General features: G+C 30.5%; 1 protein-coding gene across 1 annotated transcript; it reads left to right on the top strand.

Annotated features, from left to right (window-relative positions):
- The first annotated feature begins 855 nt into the window (after positions 1–855).
- On the top strand, positions 856–3644 carry LOC129293362 (WRKY transcription factor 6-like). The gene is made up of 6 exons (XM_054931284.1): positions 856–1325; positions 1479–1583; positions 1687–1857; positions 1943–2293; positions 2399–2512; positions 2843–3644. The coding sequence occupies exons 1-6, from the start codon at positions 1077–1079 to the stop codon at positions 3422–3424; spliced, it is 1572 nt and encodes a 523-aa protein (XP_054787259.1). The 5' UTR covers positions 856–1076; the 3' UTR covers positions 3425–3644.
- The last annotated feature ends 8624 nt before the right edge of the window (positions 3645–12268 follow it).

The following is a 12268-nucleotide window of genomic DNA, read 5'->3' as shown; positions in this document are numbered from 1 at the left end:
TTTATACATAGGGACAAAAGGGGTATTTAATAAATTGATTGTCATTTTTTAGTTCCAGTAAAGTTGTTGGAATTTTCTTATAATGGGAACTGACGAAATAATTTACCAAAATCAAGAAATGACAATTGACTCATTAAGATAAATGTCTTAAAATGAAAATTTTATATAATTAACTTTTTGCCTATTAAAAATAGAAAAAGAGAAATACATAGCATACAATAAGTCATAAAATTACACTTACAAGAGAGTGATAAAATTTAAAAAATAATAATAAATAATCCTCTATATATCTTATATCGGAGTATTTTGAAATAAATATTTTCTTTGAATCACAATATAAATTATAATTAATTAATTTATCATTGATGAGCAATATTATTTAAAACCTTAAGTTTTTAAAAATATTTACATATTTTCATTTATATGATAGTAATTAAAATTTTAATACATAATTTTTTAAAAAGAGTAATAATAAAATAAGGATATAGTTAAAAAAATAAATATAAAAATTATATAATATTTTATATTTTGAATAAGATAAGACTTTTAAAAGATATTTTATAATATGATGTGAGAGAGTACAAAACTTGACAATTGAACAGGTGTACATAAACGACTTTATTATACAATAAAAGATGAGAAACTAATATTAAAAAAGAATCGGTGGTCATTGTTTTTGTTAATGGGAACCCAAACAACGTTGTCAGCATACCTAAACGAATGAGAAATTAAAAGTGAAGAGGTTATCTGCCTGCGAGGACATTTCAGAGACTGACGCATCATCTGACGCAATAAATTTTCCATAAATACCCCTTTCCCATTTGATCCCTCTTCTCCGTTGCCCTTCTTATACCCCTCTCCGTTGCACTCGTGAAGATCTTCATTTCCGACACTCACACACGATTCTTCTGCAGGTTTCTCTACCTCTTATCTTCTCTTTTTTATTGATCATTGTTCTTTAAATTTTTTTTATGGAAAAAATATAAGGTCTTGCCCAGCGCTTGATTCTTCTCCATTTTCTACTATTTTCTCGCCATTTTCTCATCATCCAAACACCCCCCACCTCCAAGCTAGCTATGCTTCCTGGTTTGGGATTTCCGATGAATCTTGGCCGCGTAATGGAATCCTCTGATAGTAATCGGAAGGTCCTCAGTGAAGTGGACTTTTTCTCTAACCCAAGCAAGTCGTCGTCTTCTTCAGCACCACCAGCTCATGAAATTCATCATCATCACCAACATCAAGACGTTCAAACCCTTACCAATATCTCTGTCAAGAAGGAGATTTCTCAGACTCAACCAGTTTCTAGGTCTAATTTGGATATGAATGTAAGCTCCCTCCCTCCCTCCCTCTCTCTCTCTTCCTTTCGTATATTTCTCAGTCTCCGATATATATATTATTGATTTGTGCGCTGAGAGCGATAGAACCCAAAGAAAATTATTGAAAAAGATTGATTAATGGTAATTAATTTTGTGCTGTAGATTGGTTTGCAACTGCATACTGGTAATACCAGGAGTGATCAGTCTACAGTGGATGATCATGCCGTCTCGTCAGAAGCAGATGATAAGCGAGGCAAGAGCAACGAGGTATGTAATTTAAATAAATTAATTGAAGAAATAGAAATTAATTTTTTTTTGTTATTGTAATTAAGAAATAAGCATGAATTTATTTTTGTTTAATTATCTATAGTTGAAACAACTGCGAGAAGAGCTTCAGCGAATGGATAAAGAAAACCAGAATCTGAAAGAGACGCTGAGCCACATGAGCAGTAACTACACGGCCCTACAAATGCATCTCGCCGCATTAATCCAACAGAGACAACACAACCAACAAGCCCAGACCACACGACACGATCATCAGGTCACTTATATATTCGTTTGAATCTGTCTATGAACGCTAGACACAAGTTTTAACATGTCTTGTATTATTGTTTGTGCTGGTTTAGGTTGTTGGAAAAGGTGAGGAGATCAAAAAACAGGTTGCGAGGCAGTTTCTTGAGCTTGGAGGAGCTAGTGGTGGCGAAGCAGAAGCTGAGGTTGATGATGAAGTATCCAATTCTTGTTCAGATGAAAGAACTCAATCTGCTTCACCTCATCAGAACAACAATAGCGGTAAAAGTCATGAGAGGGGCAGGGAAGAGAGTCCAGATTCAGAATTACAAAAAGCTTATAAGCTTCAGAAACTGAACAATAATCACCTTTCTTCAAACCCCATGGATCAATCCACTGCTACTACAACAGAAGCCACCATGAGAAAAGCTCGCGTCTCAGTTCGCGCCAGATCAGAAGCTCCCATGGTGTGTGTGTGTGTGTGTCTATTAATTCATTACTAACATCATCGATGTCATCAGCTCGCACCTGGAAGATTCTAATTTGATTATCTGATTCAATATATATCACAGATCAGTGATGGTTGTCAATGGCGAAAATATGGACAAAAAATGGCCAAAGGAAACCCATGTCCTCGTGCTTATTACAGATGCACCATGGCCGTTGGTTGTCCTGTTCGTAAACAAGTGAGTTTTCCAATTCTCTGAAGCAAAATGATGTACTTTGAGTCCATCAGAATGTAGGACATCATATATTATAATTATATATATAATTGTTAGAATATTGTTCAAAAATGAGAGCAAGTTAAAATGTAAGGTTAATAACTAATATAAATTAAAGGAGAAATATCCATAAATTGATGTGATGTCTTTTTACTGTTCTTGTTCATTTCTCATCCTTTTCTGTTTCCCAGCACCGTGGCTCCATATTCTTCACACACACACACACACACAATACATACACGTATGTACGATGACTATGTTTTATTAATGTATGTGGGGGAATTAATTTGACAGGTTCAGCGTTGCGCAGAAGACAGAAGCATATTGGTAACAACGTATGAAGGGAATCATAACCATCCATTGCCTCCGGCAGCCATGGCGATGGCTTCGACGACGAGTGCAGCTGCAGGCATGTTGCTGTCCGGTTCAATGTCGAGTCCAGAAGGGATGATGAAGATGAACCCTATGTTAGCGAGAGCCATTCTTAACCCCTCTTGCTTTCCAACCATGGCTACTCTTTCTGCTTCGGCACCTTTCCCTACTGTAACATTGGACCTCACTCACAACAACAACAACAACAACGTCGCGATGCAGTTTCAACGTTCTTCTACGACGCCGCTTCAGATGATTCCATCACTGTATAACCATTCCAAGTTTTCTGGCCTTCAGTTGTCACAGGATAGGCCAGTTCAGCAGTCCGACGCCGTCGGAAACGCAGCCTCGGCGATCACTGCTGACCCGAACTTCACGGCGGCTCTTGCGGCTGCTATCTCTTCCATCATCCGTGGTAATGATCACCAGAACAATAGTGGAGGCACTAGCAGCAATCCTCATATCCTAAATAGTACTTCAATCAGCAGCTTTTCTGGGAATTAATTTAAATTGTAGCCTTCTCTCTCTCTGTCTCCTCTCTCTCTCAATCAATCATAAATTGAATTTCAATTTTTTCATCATAGGGAGGATTAAGATCTGAGAAACGAAAAGCTGTTTCATTGTATTCTTTCTTTCATTGTTTCGTTTGGAATAGTCCTTGTTCCAAATTTTCTTAGTAAATAGATTAAAAGAAAAATAAAATTCCATCAATGTGTTATCTGTTTTTTTTTTTTTTTTCGGGATTTGTCAACTTTGATACTTTAACGTCCAAGAACAACTCAACTATTAATCAGTCAAATGTGATCAACATTAATTAGTTTCTTGTTTTTGATGGCGATCGGTGAACATCCTCTGCCAGAAAAGTTACTTACTCCTCTCAAAAATATAAAATATTTTTAATTAAATCTTTTTTTCAATAAAAAAATTACCTACTTTTAAATTAATTTATATTCAAACTAACCTTATATTTTTATATTTATCTCTATTAAACACTCTATAATAAATATAAAGTCACGATTAATAGGAATACTTTTATAAAAAAATAATAATTATACTTTAAAAAATTAAAAATATTTTATATTTTTAATATTCAACTTTTTAAAACATAAATTATATCTTCAAACGAATGGAGTAACTATTGCTGGAAAAAATATAGGATTTTTGAATTTATGTGATTGGTCAAGAAAAACGGCTATTACTACCATTTTGACGGGGACACCTAAAATGAATGATGGTGAGGTGAGAGAGAAGACTTTCCAGCAACTATGTTGGACTCTGATCGGAGCACGGGATACGGGTTTGGGTTTGAGGTGGTGGCTGTTGATTGGTCAAAGGAAGATATGTTGTTGACTTTCATTGCAATTTCATATTCATTACCGCTAACAACTTCGTCGCAATTTCATCTTTTATATTTATCAGTCAAAATATAAAGTATTTTGAGTTTGATAAAAATAAAATTTTATTAACTTTATTTGTTTTAATATTATTCTTTTTTTATTATATTTCCCTTCTATTTAATGTTTCACATATACGCAGGTTATATTAAATTAAGAGTATTTTTAAAAATTTATATTTATATTTTCAAAAGACAAGATTATAAAATGTATTCAATATACTTTATTAACATATATAATTTTATTAAAAAAATATCTTATAAATTAGGGGAAGGTAGGATACGTTAGCCAAACTACAAGTAATTGCCATTAACCAGTCATGTGAGGATGTCTAAAAGTTGACGATAGCGAGCTTTTTGCCCCAAAAGGAAGAAAAAAAAGAACGGAGAAAAATTAGCAAGTGATGGGTTGTAGACAGACTGATATTGAGTCATTGACAGGGAGTCTAGTGTTAATATTAAATTTTATTTTCAAAAGTTTGTAACCAATATTTCATTTTACAAGTAGTTTTATATGAAATGATGAACAATTGATTACTTTCTTCCAATTTTAGTTTTTTTTTTTGTAATTTTCTAACAATGAAAGTAAGAGATTGTATAAAAGAGACATATAATATATTTTTAAAGATGTATGTTAAATAATGGTAAAGCACTATTAAAAAAATGTGAATTAATGAAGAAATTTAGTGAGAGATCATCTATTTCTCTCTAAAATACCACATTAGTGAGAAAATTAATGAGGGATATTGATTTTGTTGCTTGACTTAAAATTAGTGAGAAAAATAATGAGAAACTATCAATTCCTCTTTAAAATAAGAGAATTAGCGAGGAAAATAATGAGAAATACTACCAAAAAAATTTATTTTGCAATAAATTTTACCCTAATTTTGGGATTGAATTGTCGCCACAAATGTAGTTTGGGACGAAATTTGTGATGGATAACTTTTTGTCACTGTTTTGTGGGTCACAAATTATTTTCGACGAAATTTGAAATTCCATCACAATTTGAAATGGATATTTTGAGACAAAATTTCTGTCTCTAATTTGGGACAAATTTTAATGTCACAATGGTGTTCCTAATTTGAAACGGATTATAGTGTCACAGATCTATCTCAAAAATTTGTGAAGGAATTTCCATCGCAAACGCATGCCAATATTTGTGAAGGAAAATCTGTCACAAATGCGTTTCAAATTCCATGAAAGGCTATTTTGTCACAAATCTATATTTGAAAGAAATTTTTTTAATCATTTATTTAATTTCAATTGTTATTTCCCCCATCATTATTTTACAATCTTAACCTGTAGCAATAATTTTATATATAAAAATTAGCAAAGTTATAAGAAATTTAACTTAAAGCATTAAGAACAAAATATCTCATTTAGTATTTAAAATTTGATACAATCATACTCAAATGTCAAAACATAGGGAAATCATTCAAAAGCAGTTAAAGCAATCAAATAACATCATAATTACTAAACAACATCAAACAAAAGCATGAGCTCCATCATCTTTATCTTCATCTTCATACTCCACTGGTGTCATACGCTTCAGCAAAATATTGATATTCTTTGGGCAATTTTGAAGCTCTTGTCGCTGCTCATTTATTATTAACTCAAGTTTTTTGTTTATCTCTATCAAAGCATCTACATGCTTTTACAGCTCATTTTCAAATTCTGGGTGGAGTCAAGTATGATAAGAGGCATCCTTTACAGAGCAAAAGCTATGATATGAATGAGCCTCAAATCCAATACCAAAAATACGTCCTTTCCTATTAACACCACCCATATCTTTCAACCATAATTTTATATCATCAGCATAGTCTTCTTCTACTTCTTCAACAGGTGGATCCATATCTAGGAGCTCTCTTTAATTAGAGGATCTACTAGACCTCTTTATAGTCATATAATTTTCCTATAAAAAGATAGGTAATTAAATTATAATTTAACTCAATTTCATAACTCAACAAATTGAGTGATAAGCATTCATTTAACTTAACAAATTGACAAGGTAGCTATAAAGGAAGATTAAAATGCAAATGTTTAACATTCCATAAAAAATATAATAAAAGGTACAATTTTATATCAATTTCATTCAAATCTAATAACTCATAACTTTATCAAGTATAAAAAATTTATTAGAATATATCTTATGGTAGCTTTTGCTTCTTTATCCTCTAAATAATAAGATTTGCATTCTTCATAAACTCACCTTGGATAGTTAAAAATGAAATTTATAAGTAGATCTGATTCTCTATCATCGTCATTTCTTAGCAGTCTCATCATTATTGATTGAGCATCTAACTCAAAGTAATGAGAGCAAAATGTTGCAATATCTTCTATTATATAAGCCTCACAAATAGAGCCTTCCACACGAGCTTTATTCTTCACATTAAGCTTTAAGGTGTGTAGAAATCTACATTGAGAGTGACCATAAATATGGTGACCTAGTTTTGAAACAAAGTAAAAGTTTATTAAAATATATAGACAACTTTTACTACCTTTCAAATAGATACATCCATCGATATTAAATTGGTCCTCCAACCTTAGCTTCATAAGTAAGGTAAATTGGTAGGTGTTTCATTGAGTAAAAAAACCTTAGAGGACGAATTCTTTCCAACTTGCACAATGTTTCGATAATATTCTTCTCTAACACCTCTAGTTTAGAAATCATTAAGGTGTTTAAATAAATTTCTCTAAAGAATAGACTCAACTCAGGTAAAGGTTCCCAAACAACTTTTAGCAAAGCATAGAAAGCAATAGGAAGCAAACGTTCCATAAACACATGACAATTAGGACTTTTCATTCCATATAATTTTGCCTCCTTTATATTAACACGTTGAGCCAAATTAGATGCATACCTATCGAGGAGTTTTAGGTTCTTTACCTATTGACAAATAGCTTATTTTTGTTCAAGATTGAATGAATATCGTACTTTAGGTTACTTTTCTTACATCAATAATACTTTGGAAAGTCTATTCGAGCCTTCAAAGTATCTTTACTTTTCTCCTTTATGTCATGACAGTATAAAAGACATTGTCAAATACATTTTTTCAATATACATGAAATCATGATTGTGTCAAATGAGATTAATTTCCTAATACACTAACTCCTAAAATATTCCTTGTTTCTTCTAATTGTGAGTGACCCTATACCCCTTAATTCAAACTTCTCCACACTCAATTATTCTTGACAAATTGTATATTCTTTACCAAACTTCTTCCCCATTTAGCGATGGTGGAGGCATTGAATTCTCAACTCTATTCTTGTAAAATGATCTTTTATTTCTTTAATATTGATGATCATGTGGAAGAAATTGACGATGACAATCAAACCAAGATAATTTCCTCCCATGCTTCAATGTGAATGCCTTTGAGTTCTCTATAAATATAGGACATGCTAACTTCCTTACTATTGACCAACCAGACAACACGCCATACGTGGGGAAATCATTGATTGTCCATAATAATACAGCACACATTTAAAAGTTCTATCTTAATGAAGCATCACATGTTAGTACACCCACTTCCCACAATAACTTGAATTCATTTATCAATGATTGGAGATAAACATCTATTTTGCTCTTAGGATTATTTGGTCCTGGAATAATCAATATGAGGAACATGTACTCTTTTTCCATACACAACTCATGTGGTAAGTTATATAGAGTAACAATAACTGGCCAACAAGAGTAGCTTCTTCCATATTGGGCAAATGGGTTAAACCTATCAGCACATAATCTGAGTCTCACATTTCATAGATCACATGCAAATTCAGGGTAGGTGTTGTCAAACACCTTCCATGCTTTTTCCATCAAAGGGGTGAGATAGGATGCCAACATTTCGATCATTCTCACAGTGCCACCTCATTTCCTTTGCTATTTTTTTAGAAGTAAATAATCTTTGAAGTCTAGGTATGAGTGGTAGGAACCGTAATTGCTTTTTTACAATTTTTTTTCTTCCCCTATTATTTTTTCTTTTAAAATACCTTGCTTCACCACAAAACTTATAAAGGGTTGCATTTAAATCATCTTTATAATATAGCATACACCTATTCTCACAACAATCAATCTTCTTATAATTAAGCCTTAACCTTGACACTAACTTCTTTGTTTGGTACAAATTTTTTTAGCACACAAGTACCTTTAGGATTTATAGCCCTCACAAACCAAGAAATTTCATCATAAGTTTAATGTGACATGTTGGAATTTGCCTTAATATTTAGCAAGTGTATAGCTATTGAAAGTTGAGACCAATCATCACAACGTTCCTATAAGGGTTGTTGTGCAGCATGTAATATCTCATAAAAGACTTGTGCATCATGATTTGATGCCTCTTTCTGATTGTCATTATAGTTATTCCTAAAGCTTAGCTATACTGCCTCTATCACTATAGACTCATAGCATATGAAATGTTCACCAAGTTGATCATAAGAATTACTTTCGTTAATATTTAGTGGATTGAGGCTTGTACTTGCCTCAATAGACTCTTCACCATTACTAGTCCACTGATAATAATCTACCTTTAACCCATTTTCATAAAGACGTGACTTTACATTGTCAAGAGATAGATGATTTAGGCATTTACACCTAGCATATGGACACCTAATTTCTCTTGAGTTTATGTAAGGAGGCAATTGACATGCATGATTAAGAAACCCTTCGACACCTTCAATAAATTCTTTTGTCAAGCATCCATATCTTGAATCTATTCTATCATACATCTATTTATGACTTTTTAGAGCATCCATTCTCCTCCTTATTTTATTTTGAGATTCATTTAGAGTAAGTTTCATTCAATATACAACTCTATATATAAACCAAAGAATTCAAGATATATAATTACAAATGAACAAGTCTAAAACATTATAAAGGTATAAGCATATGAACCAATAGTCTTCAAACAAGAAAATATTTGCACTTAACACATAGTTATTGTAGGTGGGAGAGATTGGGAGCAAGAGGCACGAGTTGATTATAGTGGAGTATTACAGCCATAATCTTTATTTAAATAATGCATGATAATTTAGGAACAAGGTCAGGCTTCTAAAATTTCCACGCATCAAAGTAAAATGCTTTAATATCAAAACAAGCAGGGGAGGTTGAGTAATAATGTAGATATGACACTAGCTTTTCTTTCTTGTGGGAAGAATGGGTGATTGGAAGAACATCAAAGTTAATTAATGAGAAAAAGATACACGAGCTCCAACTATGCAGTAAATATGAAAGTGAGGAAGGCTATTTCATAAATAGGAAAAAGGCAAGCAAAAGTTATGTGATTAGTTTAAGTGTGCAAGGTCAAAGATGGCAAGTAGCAATTATTGAAAAGGAAGAAATAAATAAAGTTAGGCTAAGTAGAATAATAACACACTTTCAAATCCCTCTCTCAAACAATATAATTAGTGAAAAAAATAGTGAAGGACTACTAATCCTAATCCCTCTTTAAAATAAGATAATTAGTAAAGAATTCTATCCTTAGCTAATTAATGCAAAAAAAATTTAACCTTTGTCAATGACTTTTAATTATATATTTAATTATTTTCATTGAAAAGTAAAAAATAAATTTAAAAATAATTAAAATATTCATAATAAAATTATTTGATATTTAATATTTCCTTTATTTTAAGTTTATTTTCATTAAAAAATAATATTTATTAAAATATAATACAAAGAATAATTGAAATAAAATATAAATATTTTTAACGTATTAATAATTGAAAATAAAATCTAATATGTGTGTGTGTGTGTATATATGTATGTATTTTTATAATATATTATTTAATATATTTATGTAGTTAAGTAATATATATTTAATTTATCATATAATGATTGCAAATGTCTTTTAGTTCAATTGACCAAAAAAGGAGAGTATAAAGTTTGAAAGGTATGAGGTCAAAGGTTCAAGTCTTGATTTTGACATAAATATAATGAATATATGATATGATAAGGAGTAAGTGACATAACATAAGGTGGGTAATAACATGTCATGAGTTGTCACATATATGGTGGGTGATTGGGTATAAGATGGTAGGTGATATGGCGGTTGACAAGACACGAGATTGTTGGTGACATATCATAAGTTGATGCATACATGGCAGGTGATGCGGCATTACTATGTTTAAATATAGACATATTTAGTAAAGGATTCAGTCCCTCACTAGTTAGCGAGAGAAATATGATCTTTTATTAAATTTAGCGAGCCCTTTTTTAACTATAATTTAGTGAGGCACAAAATCCTCTCTAAAATGCAATTTAGTAAGAAAAAATGATATTTTGCTAAATTCTACTTTTCTAGTAGTGAAATAAAAAAAAATCAAACAATATCGATAATAAGTAACTACCTCTCTTTAATTTTAAAGTGATATTTAAAAAATCACACTAGAAAACGTGGGAAGCAGTTTTTTTTTTAAAAGGATTAAAGGATTTTGATTTTACACTGAAAAACTAAAAGACTAAAATGTAAATAAATTTGAGTGTAAAATGATGAAAATGCCCTTAACTTTTTTTTGAGAAAAAAGTCAACCTACAAAATGACCAACTAATTGATGGAGGTAGAAGCAAGACTTGAAACATGACCACTTGGCTATCTAAGGTGACTGTGGCCACCAAATCACTAAACCATTTTAATCATAATAGGCAAAAAAAATTATATATAATAATCCAAGCTTTCAAATCACTTTCAAGTTATAACTGAATGTTGATTGTTAATTCATGAAAATACTTATTATTTTAAGAACTTTACTTGTTAATCTGAAATAATTAATTATAAATTAAGAGATTTAAAAATCAATGCATTTATCAAGTTCGCATTTGTAAATTGGCATTTAAATGTCATTAAAATAACATGTTTATATATGTAATAAATTTAGTTTCCAAACTACTTTTAGATATAACTAAATGTTGACTTGTTAATTTCTGAACCACAATTGTTATTTTGATATTACTTGTTAATTTGACATAGTTAATTACAAATTAAGAGGTTTAAAAATTTATATATATTTATCAAGTTCTCATTTGTAAATTAGCATTTAAATGTCATTAAAGTAATATGTTCATATAGGCAATAAATTTAGTTTCAAATCCATTTTTAGGTTATATATAACTGAATGTTGACTTATTTTGAATGGCACTTGTTATTTTGAAAACTTTATTTGTTAATCTAACATTGTCAATCACAAACTAAGGTTTAAAAATTCATGTATTCATCAAGTTCTCTTCATAAATTGGCATTTAAATTTCATTAAAATAACATGTTTATACAGGTAATAAACTTAGTTTCCAAACCATTTGTTTATTATAGCATAATGGTAACTAGTTAATTTTGAATGGCACTTGCTATTTTGAAAACTTTACTTGTTAACATGACATAGTCAAATTACAAATTAAGAGGTTCAGAAATCCATATATTTGTCAAGTTCTCATTAGTAAATTGACATTAATTGTCATTAAAATAACATATTCATGTAGGTAATAAATTTAGTTTCCAAACCACTTATTTGTTGTAACATAATGGTGACTTGTTAATTCTTGAATGTCTCTTGTTATTTTGCTAACTTTATTTTTCAATCTGACATGACCAAGCACAAATTAAGAGGTTTAAAAATTCATTAACAAGTAAACTTAACAAATTAATAAGAGATGTTCAAGAATTAATAAGTCAATGTTTTGTTATAACAAACAAGTGGTTTGGAAACTAAATTTATTACTTATGTTAGCATATTATTTTAATGACATTTAAATGTGAATTTACTAATGAAAACTTGTAAAATACATGGATTTTTAAAATTACAAATTTGTAATTGAATATGTCAAATTAACAATTAAAGTTTTCAAAATAATAAGTGTCATTCATGAATTAATAAGTCATTGTTATGCTATAATAACAAAGTGGTTTGTAAATTAAGTTTATGACTTAATGAATATGTTATTTTAATAACATTTAAATGCCAATTTATAAATA

This window comes from Prosopis cineraria, unplaced genomic scaffold (genome assembly GCF_029017545.1).
Source record: "Prosopis cineraria cultivar Desert tree isolate PC_DT_omini unplaced genomic scaffold, ASM2901754v1 PC14, whole genome shotgun sequence".
In the NCBI taxonomy this organism is placed as follows: domain Eukaryota; kingdom Viridiplantae; phylum Streptophyta; class Magnoliopsida; order Fabales; family Fabaceae; genus Prosopis; species Prosopis cineraria.
Note: the sequence above shows the minus strand (reverse complement) of the source record. Positions and strands in the feature narration are given on the sequence as shown.

Bases quoted from the DNA above. Each gene is read 5' to 3' on its own strand.
- LOC129293362 (XM_054931284.1), top strand. From the start codon at position 1,077: ATGCTTCCTGGTTTGGGATTTCCGATGAATCTTGGCCGCGTAATGGAA. The intron at 1,584-1,686 runs GTATGTAATTTA...AATTATCTATAG, and splicing joins AGCGAGGCAAGAGCAACGAG to TTGAAACAACTGCGAGAAGA. The intron at 2,513-2,842 runs GTGAGTTTTCCA...TTAATTTGACAG, and splicing joins GTTGTCCTGTTCGTAAACAA to GTTCAGCGTTGCGCAGAAGA.